This window comes from Pristis pectinata, chromosome 10 (genome assembly GCF_009764475.1).
Source record: "Pristis pectinata isolate sPriPec2 chromosome 10, sPriPec2.1.pri, whole genome shotgun sequence".
Taxonomy (NCBI): domain Eukaryota; kingdom Metazoa; phylum Chordata; class Chondrichthyes; order Rhinopristiformes; family Pristidae; genus Pristis; species Pristis pectinata.
Window position 1 is genome coordinate 72,182,194 of NC_067414.1, and position 21,815 is coordinate 72,204,008.

Sequence of the window (21,815 nt, forward strand, 5' to 3'; positions counted from 1 at the left end):
AAACCTCAAAATCCACAATGGACTACCTCAAGAGGCACAAGCTGAAGGTTTTGCCATGGCCCTCACAGTTTCCCGACCTAAACATCATCGAAAATCTGTGGATAGACCTCAAAAGAGCAATGCATGTAAGACGGCCCAAGAATCTCACAGAACTAGAAGCCTTTTGCAAGGAAGAATGGGTGAAAATCCCCCAAACAAGAATTGAAAGACTCTTAGCTGGCTACAGAAAGCATTTACAAGCTGTGATACTTGCCAAAGGGGATGTTACTAAGTACTGACCATGCAGGGTGCCCAAACTTTTGCTTCGGGCCCTTTTCCTTTTTTTGTTATTTTGAAACTGTAAAAGATGGAAATATAAAAGTAATCTTGCTTAAAAATATTAAAGAAATGTGTCATCCTTTATGCCTTTTGGAAATCAGGTCATCTTTTACTGGTTTAGCTATTCACAGTAACATAAATTTTGACCAGGGCTGCCCAAACTTTTGCATGCCACTCTATGAGAACCACCAAACAAAATGTATTTTTCATTTGCATCATCATTGAAATGAAGCATTATGTATGTTACAACCAAAAAGATTGGAAAAAAACTGCTCCCTTAGCCAACTGAAGTGGAAATTAGTCCTGCAAGATCAAAAGTTTAATTCCAGTTTGCACTGTTAACTGATCTTCTCCAGGTGCAAAGACAGGGAAAAGCAAACCACAGTTAGCGACAGTACTCCAAAATTAAGGAGGGGAATTATCAATTAGATAATCAATAACAAGAATGCAAAGAATTACAAATAGAAACAGAAAATGCTGGAAGCCAACAGCAGGTTAAGCATCTGTGGAAAGAGAAGCAGAGTTTCAGGTCAGAGACCCTTTTTCAGAACTGGAAAAGTCATCTGAATTACATGTTTGGACAGATGAGAACAATTCAATTGTGGTGAACCTAACAGTTAAATAGCATGCAACAACATCCAGGCTCATGTGAATAATAGTTTATTAACTCAGAATACATTTAATGGTTATATCCAACGCAAAATGAGAGCAGCCTCGCCAACATTAATGTAGCTTGAATATCCTCATTGGAAGAGTGCCACTCAACAGCTGGAGAGTCATGTCCAGTCAAGTAGAAAGTGGCAGGAAGAAGATGCCATAAAGACATTTTGTCAGGTAACTACCTGAAGTCATGCAGGACCTGCATCACAACAAACGCTAGTCAACAACTGTGACCATCTGCAAGGACATATGGCCGGTACAAATGGAAATCTTGGCACTAGGGCAATTTCTATGGGGGCAAAGGCAGAATAGATACTCAGAAAGGCCCTAAACTGCCTCTGCCATCATATTGGCAACTCAAGAGCCAACATGGTGTCATGGGTTCACTTCAAATGATTCTGGCAGCAGGAGGCAAACATACAGCTTGTTCTGATTTGTCTAACTCTTGAGGAAGGCCCTTGTACAGTGCTGTATCGAGCCGATGCCAATCTGTGGAGATTGAAATGTGCTCATCGTTGGAAAGCAGTGTGACTTTGGTGGATGGATATTAATAAAGGGGGATGGTTAGAAAACTATATCAGAAATGTGTCCGGCCCTCAGGGTGGTAGAAAATTCAATGCAAATAAGAAAACATTTAAAAACCTTTCGTTTTTGTGTTCAAACCAAGATCAGAGTTCTGGTAGTTTTTAAGGAAATTAACCAAGTAAACTATGCTTTAATACTACAAGAATTAAATGTCATGTTGAACTTGAGATGTATTTCAGGGTTCAATAATTAGCTAATCTCTACAACTCTTACAGCATATAAAACAAGCGAACAGCCAATGTAGTTTCAGAACAGCTGCAGGATTTTATCTTCTCAGTGCACTCACCAAAACCAATTCATACAAACTATTAAACCCAGCCTGCAATCTCATCATTGACAGAAATAAAAAAATGAAGCATATAACACAGATTTCAATGATATATTTTAACCCACAGAAAATTAAGTACTTGTAGGAGTATTGAAAACTAAGTCATACCTTTATTAGATAATGAATATTTTGGTAAAAATATTAACCAGCAATCACCAGTAATGACCATTAGCTGGGCTTCTGAAGCATACATTTAGCTGCGTAGGGTTTTCCTGTTTTTGAGCTTGGGTTGTTAGTTGTGAAGGTTCACAATGTAGTACATATATGGGGGAAAAGAATTTCATTTTTATTGTTAACATTCTTAACTTCAAAATTTAGATATTCTGGCCTTACTTTAATGTGCAAAACAAGAATGTATTCCCTTTAGCTAAGCTAAATGCAAGAAGCATCATGAGTAAATAGGTATAATTGACACACAAGTCTCTCAATTTTAGTCTTTAATGGAACGAAATTGATTTCTTGCATATCTACTGATTAACAAAATGATAGTTAACAAATAAAGCAGCTTTACCTTGATTCAATGGATAGATTTTTAAACACATTTTAGATCGAATTTTGTACAGTATTTCATCAGATGTTGCTTCTTCAAATAGCAAATTTACTAGGTCTCATATTCGAATTATGCAAAATAGACCTGCATTGCTGAAGCAGGCTTTGGTTTAATAACTGTTTATTTCTGAATTAATTCCAATGTTAAAAGTGGGATATACAGTACATTACACATGCTCTAATTGTCAATCAATGAAATGAAATGTAAAGGTATTATAGGACTTAACATTTACAATATATATAGTGTTGCTCTGCAACAAAGACCAAGTTTGTCATATTTGTATCCATTTTACACCATATCCCAAACAGGATGATTTTTTTTTGTTTTTTTACGGCTCTGAGTACTACTCACAGACAATAACATGAGATAGCAAATATCCTGTCCAGACATTTTTATGATCCTTTTAGTCACTCATAGAAAGTAAAGACCTGAATGATGTCAACATCTTCAGAATTAATTTGTATTACATACAAGAGTTAATAATTTCTGTTTTTTGACAATAATTACAGCCATATTTAATTAAGTGATAGGCTACAATTTTTAATCTTATTGCTAGTCCAAAATAATTTTCAAATTTGCATTCCTATGTATTGGAATTCAGGACATATTTTAAAAAGAAAAACAGTGTAACAAATCTAAGAATTTAAAATACTAATATTTCCAATAACAGGCCAGTAAGATCATTGCAAAAAGTGTTTGAGATGAAGGTTTACTATAAGTGTTTTGCACTGCACTATTTTTCATTTATTATCTTGAATTTTTTTGTCCTTAACAAAAATCAACAATTCTATGCAGACTTTTAAAAAAAAAGCCTGCAAACACTGAATATTTTTTTCAAAAATGATTTAGCTAGTTAAACACCATTTTGGTTAAACTATTTAATGCAACAAAACACTAACAGTAAGACTGTACAAAATACATAAAAGGATCCCCAAATAATGTCTGAATTTCCATCACTAATTTCTCTCTTGAAGAACAGCTATGTTGGATATTATTGCTGTTCCTTAGCTGCCTATTGAAAAATATTCATATTTACAACACTAGAATCCTGTGTTCATGAATGTTTAGGAAAATTACAGGATTTAAATAAAAACCAGTATGGAAACAAGTATTGTTTTAGATTTATAGTAGTGTTTTAAGGCTTTATGGAAGTGATGAAGTTCATGAAAACAGCATGCTTTCTAAATTCATTACCTGATTTGTGAATTATATAATTTTTAATCACTACTTGTGTTCTCCAATTTTGCTTCATTGTTGATGCTACATATTTGAACATTTTTAATAGAGTTAGTGATGTGAGCTATTCACTATCCAAAAATAGCATTCTTTCCATTCCCAAGTACCTACATGCACCATAGCAAATTGACAGACATGAGAAGTCTACAATTTATAAAAATGAATCTCCAGTTGTACTGAAAGTGCAAATACTTCAACAAGAATACATATTTGAGAACTAGATACTTATAACAACCTCCAGCTAAGTAGTGATTTGGCTATCAAGCTAAAAAGATGCATTCCTTGCCATCAGGGTATGGTACCATGCTTAAATTGTTTCTCTCCACTTCTGAAAGAGAGCTCAGTCAGCAATGAAGTGCACAAATGTCACAGGGAATACACCCCTTCGTTTTGGGTCTCCTTCAATGTGGCCAATCTACAGAAAAACAAATAATTCAGTATATTCTGAGAAGCTGGTGTTACAGAAATAATAATATTACTTTTTTTATTACACAATTGCTAAATTATTGTCTGAGACATTACTTTGTAGAAGAAAACTCAATGGTAAACTCAAGGTAATATTATTGAAAATCTCAAATATTAGAACATAGAACAGTACAGCACAGGGACAGGCCCTTCGGCCCACAATGTTGTGCTGACATAGCTAATCCCTCCTACCAACAGAATGCCCATATCCCTCCATTTTCCTCTCATTCATGTGCCCATCCAAGCCCCTATTATAGCACAATTCTTGATTTCCATAAAAAAGGGTTTGTGTATTAATTCAGAGGAGCATTAAGCTTTAAGTCTATTTCACTGGCAGCAGCAGTCATATTCTCAATGTCTGCACCCTCTAAATTTATGGTACACTAAAATTATGATAATCCACTGTCCAATTATTTATAAATCCCAATTATTCAGCATTTGGTGCACTGGATGAGGGTTCCCTTGCTCCCTTTAGACTCACTAGGTGATGTTTGCTGCACTCCCTTGAAACTCCCTGGGGCCCGTTTCCTGCACTGCCTTTAGTCTCATCAGGTTCACTAGAAAATGTATTATATTGCTGTGTAGCATCCAAAAAAAAACTAAAATTGTGCTGGAATGTCAATAGGAATAACATCCAACAAGTCCAGAAAAGCTGCTGGTCCGGCATCAAAGTTCCTAGCCTGCCAGAATAATGATTTTTATCGTACAAGTTTCAAACCAAGGTACACTATGTATCAGAGCTGTGTACTACCCTGAACGAAATGTACATTTTACAGTACATATTACAGATAGCAAACAATTTAATTAACTGATGTCAAAAACATTGTAATACTTATTTAGTAATCTATGATACCTTCAATAAATAACTATGTTAGAGTTTGTAATTCTTTCTTTTCCCCCAAAACATTCCAATCATCTGTCCCTTTAGCCTCTTCAACTCAAGACAAAAATACAAAAATCACTGGTGTAAGGTTAGCCATCACATCAAAACATGTGCCTGAAGAGATCACCCAAACTGACAATGAAGAGGTGTATCCCTGCTTCTTTGTCGAAGGGATGAAGACTTTCACAACTATGATACATAAATAGTTTGGTTACTCTTCACAAAATTTGGTTGAACCAGATAAAGCACTATTGCTCTGCTCTTCCTGGAGTGCTCACTATTCTAGTACTATCCTGGAACGCAAAGATCACCATCCTTTCTCCATCTCAAAACGTCATCTTTACCCTCCTCATCCTTTATCTCCAGTGGCCAACACAAAGAGCTCCTGGACATAGAGACTAATGATTCAGTCGCTTCCTTCATTTTCTTCCCAAGCTCACTTGGGTTGAAGCAGCTAATATTTTCCTGTGTCCTAGACCTGAGCTCACATCATTCTCTGGTTCCTTTAATCATGCCTCATTCTCCAGGAGCCCACTGGGTCCATGACAACCATCTCCCAAGTCCACTCTCAAACTGCTGACTGCCCATCTTTCTTTTTTACCTCATTTTAGCTGTTATTGTTAACAGTGAGGATGAATTGACATCATCAGCTCTGGTCTCTGAGCTAGGAAGCTGTGGATTCAATTTCCACCCAACAGCCTAAACAAAAGTTTGGGCCCACAATCCAGGATGGTACTCAAGGACTGCTCCAGTGTAAGGTGCTGTTCTTACAGAATAGACATTAAACTACTTTCTTGTCTTCTCTGTCAGGTGGGCAAGTAAAATTTAATTTTAAGTAGAGGATTTAACCCTGCTGTCCTAACCAATATTTGTCTCTCAGACAATATTATTATAGTCTCATTGCTGCTGGTGGAAACTTGTGAAATAATTAGCTGCTGCATTTCCTGCAGTTAGTGACCAAAAACTACTTCATTGGCTGTGAAACACTTCAGAATGTCTTGTGTTCATGAAAGGTACCGTAAGACTACAAAAATCTGCTACAAGACTGTCCAGAAATTAGCACCTGGCTCACCAGGTAATGTTTGCCACACTCCCTTCCAACACACAAAAGGCCCCAGCTCCCACACACTATTCCCACTCAATAGGGCTTTGGCTCCTGCACTCCAGGTTAACTCACAGGCACCCTGGTTCCTGTATTCTGTAAACTGACCGTGAGCCCATCCCATTAAACCCTCTAAACTTATCAGGTTCACTGAGAAATTTATTATAATACTGTGCAACATCATTAAAGAAGTTAATTAAAATTGTTTTTTGTATTAATGAGAATAATAATAGCATGGAATTTCTGCCAGTCCATCGCTACCAATGTCCTGAGCATGCCAGATTGTCATAAATTTTACAGTACTATACAAATGCCAGTCACTGTTTTCAATGATAATAAACCTGATTCTGATTCTTCAGTCTCAAGTTGTAAACTGACAGCTTCTTGCGTCACTAAACATTTTTTGATATTGCAAGTAATTACCTCAAAATATGATTGCTTGGTGAAGGCGTACTAATATAAAGTTAGATCGGATTTGTCTGCCTGCACCAGTTAGAAAGTGATTTTTAATTCTTTAATACAATCTCGAAATATTAAAAGTTATCTACACCACTTACCCACCACTCTGGATCTTCCTCACCATCAACAACAATAATCTCACCCTCTGAGAAGGTGAGCTCATCGGGATTATCTGCACTACAGTTGTAAATTGCTTTTACTCTCCTTGGCTTAGACTTCATCTAAAATAATGAAAAACAAATGAAATATTACAGACAAAGCAAGCTCAGTATTCAACCTAAACCATTCAAAATTGTATTATGTTATGAGAAATCTTAGTTCCAATGTTTCTTGCATAACTAACAATTTAAAGATTCATACACATGTATAAGTGTAAAAGAATCTTGATTATACAACTTAAGACTGCACAAGCAGTAAAATTTCAGTAAAATCAAGTATTCCAAATGTCAGCTTCGTCAGTATACAATACATATTACTAATACTAAATCCCTATGTATCAAGCTCAATAGTGACAATAAGGCTAACTGAATTAGTCACTCCACTACTGTGGTTTTGAATTAACTTGACTGGCCTAGTCTTCTAGTTGTCTTTCTAATACCAAGACTGGATTAAATGGATCAATTTTCACTGTGGTATAATTTGCATCAATTTAAATTCACATCAAAGGCTGATGTCAAAAACCTCCAATTAAAATATTATTCTCTAGTTTAGGGCTCTCTTCTACCACAACATGCACCTTTCTAACTCCAGTTTATTCTTTCAATTGACAGTGATGATTTTCAACAGGATTTCAAGTAATTTGTAACTTTAGAAATCCTTATAATAACCTTTACAGGCAGAATACAAATTTAAGCAAGATTGAAGTCAGAATTGACATATGTGCACATTTTAAGGAAGCAAAATAAGTAACAGGAGCTGTTTTATAAACTACTCTTATCATTGACACAACACTAAAATGGAAAAAATAATAATTAAACTTTTTAAAATAGCACATTGGAAATTTAATGTAGAAGTTATAAAGTCTTGTGCTTTGTTTAAAAAAAGTTGATTGAAAGAAACCAAAGCTTTAGAAATCTTAAAGCAATACTTTTATGTGCTTGTCCAATGTATTTACCATTTGAGACTTTCGTGGCATTGGTGCTGGAGCCTTGTTTAAATTTGCTGAATTAGGTGCATGTCCCGGTTTTTTTGGTGCAGTTTCAGACGTCAGGGAAGCATCACCTATTGAAAAGTGAACAGCAAAGCTCAGTGAAATGTTGACCTGTTTTGACTAAGTTTGAAACAATTATATTTTTTCCTATTTTGCTTTCTGGCATTAATATAGCATCTTTCATGTTCCTCAGAGCATTTCAAATTGCTTTTCCTAACGTAATCACTATTATAACATAGGGCAATGTGATATATTCCCACATGGAAAACAACAATGCAGGAATTACCCAGGTTACGAATGACCTGACTTACAGAAATCCGACTTTACGCAAATTCTCCGATACATTTTTAAAGCATTTTTCAATATAGTTATAATAATAAATTTTGCAGTGTTCATTAATAATTAGATATGATATATATTCCATTAGTTTAATTATGGGTAGTTTTAGGGTCAATGAAATGAAATTATAGCGAGTGTATGCAGAATGATACAATATGGATTACTATAAAAAAATGGTCACTTCTGATTACAGAGAAACTGGCTTACAGACAGCTGTCAGAAATGGAACCCTTATGTAACCTGGGGACTACCTATATTACTAAATCTATCTTGTTGGTTTTGGCTGATGAATAAGTGTTCACTGGGACACGAGAAGCCCATGCCTTTATCTGAAGTGTGCCACAAGGTTCTTTTATGTCCAACTGATATGCTAAATAATTAGGGTATTATCCTAGTTACTTATTCAGAGTTACTTAAATGGGCCTTGGAGACATGAAGTCATGACTTAGGAACAAGTACGCTACCACTAAAACTATCCTGGATAATAGTGCATCAATTTAGTTAATTTGAAAACATGTTTGAAACACCATCGCACAGCATTTCCAGGATTCACACCTTAAAGATGTATAAAACTCGTAGTTCTATCAATGCCATCATCCATGCATGAGACTTGGAGCAAGTGAGAAAATTCAAGAGAATGGAAACTTCCAACTATTAAAATACATATTGTCACAAGCTGAACAAAAAGTTGGAAATAATTACCGTGTCATAGTTATGCAGCACAGAAACAGGCCCTTTGGCCCACTATGCTTGCTGTGACCAATAAACACCCAACTACACTAATTCCATTTTTCTTCTCACGTCTCCATCAACCTCCTCTGTGCCCGTGATGCTGCTGCAAGTAAGGTTTTCATTGCACCCGTGCATACATGTACTTATGCACATGACAATAAACTCGACTTTGACATCTCCAATTCTCCCTGCACTAGGGGCAATTTACAACTGCTAACTGGCCAACCAAGCAGCAGGTCTTTGGCATGCGAGAGGAAACTAGAGCACCCAGGTGAAACCCTCGCGGTCATAGGAAGAATGTTCGAACTTTTCACAGAGAGCACCCAAAGGTCAGGAACAAATCAGGATCTCTGGAGCTGTGAGGTATCAGTGCTAACCGCTGTGTCACTGTGCTACCCTGTGATGCATTTCCATATCATATCAATTTCTGCTTTTTCCAATGTTGAGAAGGCAAATATATAAAACCTCAACATGTGATAAACATTTTGCATGAATTATAAAGATTTCTAGTTTAATTATATTGAGAAACAAAAAACAATAAAAAATGGCACAACTTAAGGACAGTAAAATATAACTATAGTTCATTTTCACTGCAATTACGTATCTCAATCATCAGGGTTGGGTTGCTGATAAAAAATGTTCATTCACCTGACTGCAGTGATTGCATTGATCCAAGTACTGTTGATGGTCTTTTAGCTGTGGATGTTCGATCAGAACTGTGAACAGATGACAGATGTTCTTTAATGAGCAAGTAAATTTATTTAGTCTTTTCTTGTTACTTCAACTAAATAGCTTCATATAGCTGAGGAAGTGAATATTTCACACTGGCAAGATGGGCACTTGGCATGGTTCTTTACATGCTACCACCCATGCAACTCCACGGTTAGGCCAGAAAATTAAACAGGTGGCTAGCAGTTCAACTCTTAAAATAGATATTGTCACACTGTATGAGGAAAACTAGCTAGTGTTCACCATATTTCCAAATCTCATCGCCACAGTGTGTCAAAAAAATATCCTATTGTCACAAACTCATTTGTTCCATTCAGGAAAAGTGCCATGTCTGAACTACGTATATGAAATTGATTACAGCTGAGAATTAAACGAACTTGACTGAAATCAAAAACATTAAGATATATATTTTTTGAACTTTTCTTGCAGTTTCTAATTTTTATTTTGTCCCCCTCATCCTTTTCAACCATATTGCATAGATTTTTAGAGCAGTTCAGATGGGAAAAAGAGAGCATTATAAGATTTTTAAAGAAGGCAGAGTGGAACACTGAAAAAAAATTTTTGATTCAAACCAAGAATGGGTGCCACAAGATAACAGTGGATTAGGAAAACCATTTATCTATCTCAATTCATCCACCTAGCGCGACAAATCTGCAGTTCTTTCATCCAATGTCTCTGAAATATCACCAAAGATTTTGCCACAAAATCCAGTATCCACATTTGTAATTTGTTGACCATCACCAATTTTAGCTGTTTACAAAGAAACTTCATGATGATAGTCATAGGCTACATATATAAAACCTATTACCTGGACAATGACTTCTGTTGTGAAGTGCGAAGTGGTGGCTGTGGAGGCAGTGGGGGTGGTGGTGTTTTTTTGTTCTGAGCAGCTTGCTGCAGAGAACCTGGCTGCTGCTGTGGGGATTGTGACTGCTTTACCTGCAGGCTCATTGCTTCAATAACACTGTTTGTTTTTGCCACTGGAGTTGGAGGTGAAGGATCTGAAGAATAATAACAAAGTAAAGAAAGTCATGCACAATATGCAGTTTTTTTTAAATTCATTATTTTCAGGATATGGGCATTGTCACAAAGACCAGCGTTATTGCCCATCCATGTTGTCATTCAGGTGATTCAAGGATAACTGCCTTCTTGAACTGCTGCAGTCTTTCTGGTGAAGACACTTCCACAATACTGCTGGGGAGGGTGTTCCAGAATTTAGATGCAATAACAATAAAGAAAGGGTTATATATTCTTAAGTCAGATGGTGTTTGGCTTGGAGGGCAAACTGCAGGTGGTGGTGTTCCCATGCACCTGATCCCCTTCCCCATCTTAGTGGTACAGAAGCTGGATTTGGGAGCTTGGTGAGTGCAGCAGTGGACACAATCTGGCAGACATGTCCTTCAGGATCTGGTCATCTTGACATCTGGTCATTACTGGTGCTACTAGCACTCTTGATGATGGATATTGAGGTCCCCGAGCCAGAGTATATTGTGTGCCCTTACTACTTTAGGTTCTTAGACAAGAGTTAGCATAATTTCCAAGACTTCATATATACTTCCAGAATAGGCTGAAGTTCTAAACATTTCATGTTCAACAGAGCTACTCTCGGACACTCCAGATCAGAGGTCATAAAAAGGCCCAGCAGTGATAAAAACTCAAAAAAAAATTGATTTTTTTTTAAAAGCCACTTATAATTCTTGTTAACTAGATTTTTTTAATTGTCATAAGATGGGCAAGTACTTGGAATAATATGCATTATCTTTGAACATCACTTCTCTTTAAGGATTTAATCTTTCACACAGCCTCTATTTCATCAAGAGGATACAAGGGTGAAGGCAACAAGGCAGTCAAGTGACTCAAAATTCAGTGGAATCACCATGGGATCATTATTACAGGAGATATTCTGAACAACTGAAAAATTATCCAGACATTCCTGCATGCATGTGTACCCCAGAAATGTTGCAGCAGATGAATGGATTTAAGAAGTGAATTTTGAGGGCAGTATTAGATTTTAGAAAGTGGATCCCAGACTAATTTACCAAGACATCTGAACATAGGCTTGCCCAAGATGGTGCAAGGGGAGATGATATATGGAAAAGCCAGAATACAAGGACACGGGAGGTTTTGCTTTCTCTCCGTGCTTGTAGAACAAAGAGATTACAAAGATGGCTGACCACAATGATGTTAATGGGATTATAAAAACGTATACAAATAAGCCACCTACAGGAGAGCTTTATGTTTTAAAATCACTGATATAAGCACTTGGTAACAAATGCTCCTCCTCAACTAACTGGATGATATCCAAACCAACACCAAATGTGGTTAAGGGTTTTGTATGTTTTTTCAGTCAGGGACCATGTGCAGAACAGATTGTTCACAATTGCATAAAAGCACCACCTGCAAATACTTTATACATTTACTAGCAGGCCATTTGCTTAGTTATAACTGATCATTCCTAAAACAAGAACTAGCAGTAAAGCGAGTTTTCTTACATTCAGCTTTCACTTCCTGAAATTAGTGGACTATTTTCCCAGATAGTCAAATTTAAAGTTAAATCAAATGAGTTTACATCATTTTGGATTACATTACCAGCAAAAACAGCAAAGAAAAGGAAGAAAGAATAAAAATCTCATTTTAATTAATTAAAGTGCCTTATATGGAGCTGACCACAATATTAACAATCAATAACCAAACACATACTTGCTGTTGCTGATGTAACCCGGACGGGTGGTATAGGTGGATGAAGATTTGGTGGATCTGAAGCAGATCGTTGCCTACTTGCAGTATCCATTCCAAGTGATGCAGTTTTCCAAACACTGGATGATGTATTTGTCTGAACACCAGGAACCGAAGGCTGAACTAAATTCAAAGTGCAGAAAAATTAAAATAAGGTGGCATTATGTCACAGCTTCTGTCTTACAATTTTACAAACTGTTAATTTCAGGAGAACCTGTCCTCACAAACAAAAGCAATTTCTGCACCAACATAGTAAATTAACTTGCCATTGTGTATATAATGTGCATTGCTAAACATTGGGATTGGATAGGCTTTGTGTGCTGTTTAAACAATGTCTTAGGATTTTTATTATTCTTTATTAATCTCCATGGCAAACAGAATATTCCACCATTTATGGAAGCAAAATTTCAACTTTAAGTTAACCTGATCAGTAACCTCTGCTACTTCGCTCCCTTCCCATCTACTACTAGACTTCTCCCAAGGTTTCCCCCATGAAGTTTCCACAACCTCACACCTTTCTCCAATTAGTCTCCTACCTCCCCTCACATGCTCCGAGCTCAGCTTGTCTACAATATCCACCTGCTGCTCCCTCAACAGTACCAAAGCAGCTGTGATAAAATGACATCCCATGTGACAATGGTCAAGTACTCCTCATCCTTCTCAGCCTGAACATAGACCACACCATCCTCTTCCAGCACACTTCTGTCATTCAACTGACTTAGACTGCACTTCACTGGTTTCATGCTTATTCAATCAGTAATAGCCAGAGAATCATCTGCAATGGCTTCTCTTCCTGTTTCTGCACTATAACCCTGGTGTCTGCCATGGATGTATCTTTGGACTCCTCCCATATCTTATCTACATAATATCAAGGAAAGCCTAAGCCATTTTCTTTGGTGCCTGTTGTAAACTCTGTTCCCTGTTCAGCACTTCCCTCCTTTCCCCAGCCTTGATGACTATAAGATTGAACTGGACTGATTTTAACTACATTTCCATGATGAGCTTCTGACCAATTGTGAAGTGGTTAAGATTAGGGATGTTTGAACGACCAGAAATGGCAGACCAGAGGGCATTTTAAAAGGTTGTAGGACTGGAGAAAGTTAGAGTCAGAGAGAGGTGAGGCCACAGAGGGAGATAAAAACAAGGGACAAGTTTTTTTTTAATTGAGATATTGGCTTTTGGTTAAACAATACAAGTCAATGAACAAATGGATGATCAGTGAACGGGACACAACTTGAGTCATGGAGAGTAGAATGGGGAACTCAGGCCAGGTCAAATCTAGAGATAATAAAAGCATGGAAGAGCAAATCTCTGCAGCAAAAGCAGCCTGCTGGTCACAAACCCATAGCTGCAGAGGAAAGAGGGGAGGAGCATACAGGTTAGGAGCTATGGGCATGCTACGTTGGCACCAGAAGAGTGGCGACACGTGCGAGCTGCCTCCCCAGCACATTCTCAGTAATGCAAAAAGACACATTTTGATGTACATGTGACTAATAGAGAGAGAGCGAGAGAGAGCAAGCGAGAGCGAGAGCGAATGAGAATTAACACACAAATACCTGCATGAGTTTCCCTTGTGAAGGGCATAGTGGGGAAACATTATGAAGGTATAAATATGGGGTCTTATTAATGCCACAAATAAAATCGTTTTGCAATATGATACCCCTCACTGAGATGTTCAAAAGTGCACTCCATCCTTGGCACTCACTCATATATCTATTTTTTTCTCCTCACTACAGGAAGAGATAGGACAGAGCACCAAACAGAGACAGAAAACTGGAGGAAGTGCTCAAGTTATCTTGCAATTCAAGTGCAGAGCAGAAGGCAAAACTCAGTGTGGATACAGGCTGGTGTGTTAATTTCCATACTCCTCCTCTCTTTCCTTTGCTGCTGTGGGTTTGTGATCAGCAGGCTGTTTTTTGCTCTTGGACATCTTCATCCTAATCTGTAGTCTAATTTAACAAAAATGGCATCCATCCTGGTGTGATAGATCAAACCACCAAAGTGTGAAAGTAGACTCAGAAGAGCAGAGAGTCATCTAGCGAAAATACCCTGAACAGCTTTTTTCACTAGCAGGTAGAAGGCAGCTGTGAAATCTGAATATGCAGTACCATGCTTCCCCAAGATTGACTGAGCTCCTCAACTGAGGTTATTCTCACCTCATTATGGCTGGTGGGCTTTTGAGAGCCCATAATTAGACTTTAAACTGAAGGCCTAATAGTGCTCAGTTAGCATTCAGTAGCTAGTAATATCTCTCTCCCAAGGGGCTTATGTGTCCACAGCCCAGTATGCTGGAGTAAAGCACAGGAGTCAGTGGGTTGAATCCAGTTTTGCATTACACTGTCAATTTTCTTCAACTATCCCTCAACCATCCCCAGCCATTCTTCAGATATTAACATTCAGTCTAACTTTCCAGAACTCGTTATAAATAGGGAAAAATGGTTAAAACATATTACAACACATATGTATTGAAAAAGTACCAATACACCTCAGATGCAAATGACTCACCTTTGTTGACGTTTCTGGGCGGAAGAGGAGGAGCAATAGTTACAGAGGGAGGGGGACTTGAGCTCAGTACAGTTCCATACGTCTCATTATTCAGCATACTTGGAATGAATGGTCGCTGTTTGTCTTTTATAGTCGAATCTCTTGACAGCACTGCATGAGGTGCTGGAGGCTGAAGCTGGTTTACTCCTGACTGATATGATAATTGATAGAAACTGATGGGTCTATTGGGACTGGATTGCTGAAAAGGATAGGTTTTATTAGAGCTGCAATAAGGTTTAAGAATTTTCATTCAACACTTTCCTCCACTTGGAGTCACTGGCATAAATACATAACATTTTACATTTATCGGTAGTACTATGGTCAGCATAAAAATATTAAGTTGAGAATTCCATCAGGGTTCTAGCAGTTTAAATGTGGAACTTTTTATCAAATACGTTAAGTTATGACTTGGAAGATTTCAAAATCTTTGAAATGTCCAACACTTGGGATCATATCTGAAGGGTACCCAGAAAAGCAATGGAACTGCTTAAGCAGTATAATCCTGGATAGTGTCAGGGCATCTAAAGTAAAGGGTCAACTGCCTGGAAAGAGCATCATATTGCCCTTAATTTATAATCAGTTATAAATAAAGCAGATAAAACCTTAGGAAGTGAGATAAAAAATTATATTAATGGAATATGTGACTGACTGTCACATCTCTACCTTGTCTTCAATGTCATCATCACTTTCATCCAAATCTTCATGATGCAATTTCCATTCATATTCCACATGCACATGTGCATTGAATTTTCCTGATAATGACTGTATAAGCTGTAAAACAAAATCACGATTTTTCAAGTTACACAAGTATAAGTGGGCATATTGCAATAATTATGGTATAGGAATAAAGTAAATATAGAACATACCACCTCTTCACATTGAGCATGTTTTAAGCGTTTAGCTATATCAAGTGGTGTTTCCCCCGCTTCATTGGCTAAAAATGAAACAACACAATCCATTCAATATATTCTGTTTAAATTGAAGAAATCTGTCATACTAACGACTGCAGGTTTAAAGTGTCTCAGCTGCAGGTTTCAAGGTGTTTGCTAGATATTAAAAAAAACTGAGTTTCAGATTTGCAAAAACCACATGATAATGATGAAAACTCAGCAGCAATGATACATGATCAGGTAATTTGCAATTAGCACTTCAATACTTTTCATTATATTTAGCTGCAAAATCTTACATAAAGAGGGTTCTGTACAAACAATTTCATTGAGAAACAGCATTTAGTTCAGATCTGAGTTTCTAGACAAATGTGCTTTGGCAAGACTATCTTCAACATGGGTGTCTTTTATGTACTAGTTTGGGTCAACGTACAGCATAATGCATTTGCAGAAACCACAGGAGAGCTGCAATCAACATAGTCATTCTTTATGGTTTCAAAAACTGTTATTGAACAAAATGTTCAGCTTATACCACTAACTTGCAGGTTAGGCTGTTCTCTGTGTAATTTTCTCATATGCAAATCCAGTACACTAAATAGATCCAGATGTGGAGCTCTTATTGAGAAGGAATGCAGGAGCAAGCATTTAGATCCTGCTGCAAAAATTACTCTTGAATGAAATATATTATGATGACTGTCACCAAATTGTAGCAATCACCACATAAGCAAGGACAAAGCCATTCAGGCCATTACTTCTGTGTTAATGCAAGAATTGTTGTGTCATTTCCCTTTTATTGTAACACTTTATACGTTTCCTTTTCAACTACTTTCATTTTAAATGATTCAACAGGCTTTCGACAGTCATTTGAGCATTCTATACTTCAATAGATAGTTGAGAAAAAAAATTCTAATGACTCTCCACCCACCTCTACTCCTTCATTTTTCTTGTGATAATCCACAATCTATGTACTTTAAAACCAAGTAACAGGAACAACCTTCCTCTGATCACTATCCCATACCCTTCCATAAATTTTTAAGATCCCCATGAAGTTTCTTTTTACATTGCACAGGCCAATTAACCATAACCAACCTTTAATTCAGTCTGTTCAATTTGAGGCATTTATATAGGCAGAGATCAAATTGAGTTCACTCTAACCTTAAATGTGACCACAGCTCAAAGTAAATAATACCATACTGTTTGCGCTGTTTTAATGCAAATTCACATGTGTAAATCGAGCTATAATCAGAAAGACTTTTAAGCAGCTCGAGTGCGAAAACATTATCTGAAGTCATTAACAATTCATATGTAATACTGTATATGGTCAGATTGAGCCCAACTTGACATATTTAAAATACAGAAGTATTTGTGAAGACTATTTTGTTCACTTGATCTTTATATGCCTTGTCTTCCTTTGCCAACTCTATCAAAGGACAGAGTTGGGAAAGGAAGACAAGGCACATAATGTTTATATGAACCATTATCTTTTTTTCTTCTTTTTTGGGATCTGAATGGTCTGATGAGCATTTGTTACTTCTGTTCTTATACAAGGATTTTAAACCATGCTTAGTTATAGAAGGGATTCTCAAGCATTAAGAGAAACATGATCTTAAAGCAACATACCTATTTCAATGGAAGCTTTGCCCCTCAAAAGCAACTTAAGACACTCCACGTTATCATTTAGACAGCAGTAGTGTAATGCTGTACTGCCTTTGTTAGTCTGTTTATCAAGATTCCCACTGTTGGACCAAACATGACAAATTCATATACAGGATTACATTCTAAAATGTTATATTCAAGTACTTAACAACCAAATACAGTACTTGATTTACATTGATGACAACTTCCTTTTAACAATGTAATGCAAACATTTAAAGCAATATCAGCAACAATACAATTTAACAAGACTGGGTTAAATGGTCTTAATTATATAGTATAAACATTTCACTAAAATCTTTTCCCTACATCAGGACCCATTCTAATGGAAATTTGTTTTTGAGATTCTCATAATTAGTTAATATTGGCTTGCCAAATATACAGGACATTGAGTGAGACAGAGATTAGTGTCATCGTCATCCACTCTGACAACCCAGTTGAGCAGTGCCTGAAAGAGCAGATATGCAAGTTGAAGTCAAAAGAGAATGCAGATGCTGGAATCTGGAGCAACAAACAAGAAAATGGAGGAACTCAAATTCACTTGGTCCAGTTCCGACACCTCTCTCCCTTTTCTTAATCTCTGTCTCAGGAGACAGACTATCCACCAACATTTACTACAAACCTACCGACTCCCACAGCTACCCAGACTGCACGTCCTCCCACTCCATCTCTTGCAAGGACGCTATTTCTTTTTCTCAGTATCTCTGTCTCCACCGCATCTATTCGCGAGATGAGGCCTTCCACTCCAGGACACTCATCCACGCCAAGGCAAGGCTAAACACAAACTAGAAGAACAGCAGCTCATATTCCACCTGGACAGTCTACAACCCAACAGCATAAACACTGATTTCTCCAATTTCAGGTAAACTGCTCCTCGACGCTTTTCTCTCTCCTCCTGATCTACCCAGTTCCTACTACATGCACGCCAACCCCCTTCATCCTGTTTCTTTCCCCTCTTCCACCCATTCTGTCCATCACTCACTCCATCCACGGGTTCTCCTGCAACCCCCCCCCCCCACCAACTGTTCTCATCTGCTTTCTCTACCTCCCTTACTTGATTCCATGCTCCACCTTCCTCTCCCATCAGATTCCATCATCCACAGCCCTTTGTCATCTTCACCTGTCACCTCCCAGCCTCTATCATGATTTCTATTCTCCCCTCCCCCATCTGCCCATCACCCCTCCTCAGCTGGATTCACCCATCACTTGCCAGCTCTTGCTTCACCCCTTCCCTTCAAACTTTTTATACTGGCTACCTCCTCTCTATCCTTCAGGCCGGGTGAAGGGTCTCAACCTGAAACGTCAACTGTCCATTTCCCTCCATACATGCTGCCTGACCTGCTGAGTTCCTCCAGCATCTTGTTTGAGGATACACGTTGGAGTGAAAGATTTCTGTAGAGTGCAGACCCACTGCTTATGTAATCAACTATCCACATGTCACCTTTACTAATTTGCAAAGGAGCTGGTTTTGTTTAAATACTTATGGTAAAATGCTTACCTGTTCTGTACTAAAAAGTCAACTACATGAAGTGATGTTCTGTCCACTAATCTTACAGCAAGATGTAGTGCTGTTTCTCCTTGTTCCTAGCAGAATATATAGAAAAGAAAACAATGGACAGCTGATTCTAAATATACATTTTAAATCCATTGAGTTTTGGAGAATTCACAGAATCCCAGAGCTTTTACAACACAGGTGGTGGCCAATCAGCCCACTGTCTATGCCAGTTCTTTGTTGAGCAATCTTTTTTCCCTGCTCTTTCCCTGCAGCCTTGCAGATTATTTTCCCTTAAGTATATAGCCAATTCCCTTTTGAAAGTTCTATTGACTCTGTTTCTACCATCCTCACAGGCAGCAGGTTCCAGCTTGTATCTACTACCTGCATAAAGAATCTTATATCTTCCCTGTATCTCTTGCCCATCAATTTAACTTGTGTCCCCTGATCTTCCCTCTTTCACCTTTTCCAAACCCATCATGACTGATCATACTCTATTAGGTCTCTCAACCTTCTTCACTCCAAGGAGAACGCTAACTTCTCCAGTCCAACCTTGCAGCTAAAATTCCTCATGTCGAGCCAATCATGTCAATATTTTCCACATTGTCTCTAGGTACCCCTCTATCATAATGTGTGACAACTAGAAATGAATATAATGCTCCATTTATGACCCAATCAATGCTCTATAAAAACTCTAAAACCCTCCCTGCTCTTGTGCTCTAAGCCTTTACTTATGAAGCCCTGAATCCCACTGACCTTATGAGCCTCTTTCTCAACTTGTCTCTTCCCTTTCAAAGATTTATTCAAGTCCCTCTGTTCTTACATATCCTTCAGAGCCCAGCCATTCAGTCCATACACTCTTCTCATTCTAATTTCTTATCCCATTCTAATTTATTATCCATATTGCCACTAACCCTTATACTCCACAGGCCTTGATTCTGCTGGCCAATATTTTATGTGGGCTCTCGTCAGATGCCTTCTGAAAATCTACATTTTAAATCTATGGATTCCCTTTATCATTAGTTTCTGATAAATGATTACATATTTTCTCTGAACCACTTCAAACTATGCATTCACACAAGCATATTCTCTTATTGAAAATGATTTATAATGTTTTGTTCCATAAATAGATCTTACATGTCCATTTGCCAAAGGTATTGGGTCAGTAAGATCGACGCCATCAGCATACACCTGAATTAGTGCAAAAATGTCTCTTGACTTGATTGCATCGCACAGACAGCTAAGTTTGGCAGCATTGTCAGTGGACCTTTTCCTTGAATATTTCCGTTCTATATATTTAGCTGTAATGTAGTCTTTTCGGGCAACCCTGTGGGAAGAATAATTTTTCCATTAATAACCCTCATTTAATATCAATGACAAGAGATACAAAACTATTTATTCAACACTGAATAATGTCTTCAATAAAAATTACTTTGACTCCTTATTTGTGCAAGTGTCAGTCTTTAAATAAAATAATTGAGCAGTAACTATAGTGAAGCTCCACTGCTAAATAAAGTTAGAGCACATGAAATGGGCTGTAATAATCTTAATAATCTCAATAATAGATTGAGAATTGGTTAACAGATAGAAAAAGCAAGAATAGGAATAAACAGGCCATTTTCAGTAAATGAAAATGAAACAAAACTGCAAATGCTGGAAATTTGAAACTAAAACAGAAAATGCTAAAAATACTCAACAGAAAGGCAGCAGTTGTTGAAAGAAAAAGAGAATGTTGCAAGTCAAAGACCCTTCATCAGAAGAAGACGACAAAGGACCTTTAACCTGAAACATTAATTGTTTTTCTTTCCACAGATACTACCCGACTTGCTGAGCTAGAGTCATAGAGGATAGAAACAAGCCCTTTGGCCCAACTGGTCCATGCTGACCAAGATTCCATTCTAAGCTAGTCCTATTGTGCATATTTGGCCATATCCCTCTAAACCTTTCTTATCCATGTATCTGTCCAAGTGTCTTTTAAATGTTGTTAATGTAACAACTTCCTCTGGCAGCTTATTCCATATACGGATCAACCTCTGGGTAAAAAACAGTTGCCCCCTCAGGTTCCTATTAAACCTCTACCCTCTTACCTTAAACCTGTGCCCTCTAGTTCTTGATTCCCCAGTCCTGGGAAAAAGAATGAGGGGTGATCCCATAGAGGAGTATAAAATCATGAGGCCCCTATCTATGCCCCTCATGATTTTATATACCTCCATAAGTTTACCCCTCATTCTCTTACACTCCAGTGAATAAATTCTTAGCCTGTTCAACTTCTCTCTATAACTCTGTCCTTAATCATTTCTACACTCATTGCAACTTCATGGCATCTTTCCTATAGCAGGGTGCCCAAAGCCAAACACAATATTCCAAATGTGGCCTCACCAATGTCTTGTACAACTGCAACATAACATCCCCACGTCTATACTCAATGCCCTGACTGATGAAGGCCAGCAGGCTGAAAGCCTTCTTCACCACCCTGTTTACCTTTGACACCCCTTTCAGTGAACCATGTACTTGTACTCCTTGGTCCCCCTGCTCTGCCCACACTCCCCAGAGCCCTACCATTCACTGTGAAAGTCTTATCTTGATTTAGCTTCCCAAAACGTAAAACCTTGCACTTATCTGAATTAAACGCCATTTGCCATTCCTTGGCCCACTTACCCAGCTGATCACTCTGTAATTCCTGATAACTATCTTCACTGTCCATGACACCACCTATTTTAGTGTGATCTGTAAATTTACTAACCATGCCTTGTATATTCTCATCCAAATCATTGATGTAGATGACAAATAGCAATGGGCCTAGCACTGACCCCTGAGGCACACCACTAGTCATGAGAATCCAGTCGAGAAACACCTTCCACCATCACCCTCTTACTTCCTATCAAGCCAATTGTGTATCCAATTAACAAGCTCTCCCTGGATTCCACGTAATCTAACTGTACACTGCAGCCTCTCATGCAGAACCCT

At 37.8% G+C, this 21,815-nt stretch overlaps 1 protein-coding gene across 1 annotated transcript in view; it reads right to left on the reverse strand.

Moving 5' to 3' along the window:
- Nucleotides 1-951: 951 nt before the first annotated feature.
- Nucleotides 952-21,815, reverse strand: part of asap2a (ArfGAP with SH3 domain, ankyrin repeat and PH domain 2a) — a 145,933-nt gene continuing 125,069 nt past the window's right edge. The window contains 12 exon segments of the mRNA XM_052024496.1: nucleotides 952-4,092; nucleotides 6,685-6,807; nucleotides 7,701-7,807; nucleotides 9,456-9,523; nucleotides 10,345-10,537; nucleotides 12,237-12,395; nucleotides 14,778-15,015; nucleotides 15,480-15,587; nucleotides 15,683-15,750; nucleotides 17,324-17,439; nucleotides 18,855-18,940; nucleotides 19,986-20,175. Coding sequence (XP_051880456.1) covers nucleotides 4,018-4,092; nucleotides 6,685-6,807; nucleotides 7,701-7,807; nucleotides 9,456-9,523; nucleotides 10,345-10,537; nucleotides 12,237-12,395; nucleotides 14,778-15,015; nucleotides 15,480-15,587; nucleotides 15,683-15,750; nucleotides 17,324-17,439; nucleotides 18,855-18,940; nucleotides 19,986-20,175 — 1,531 coding nt within the window. The 3' untranslated portion in view covers nucleotides 952-4,017.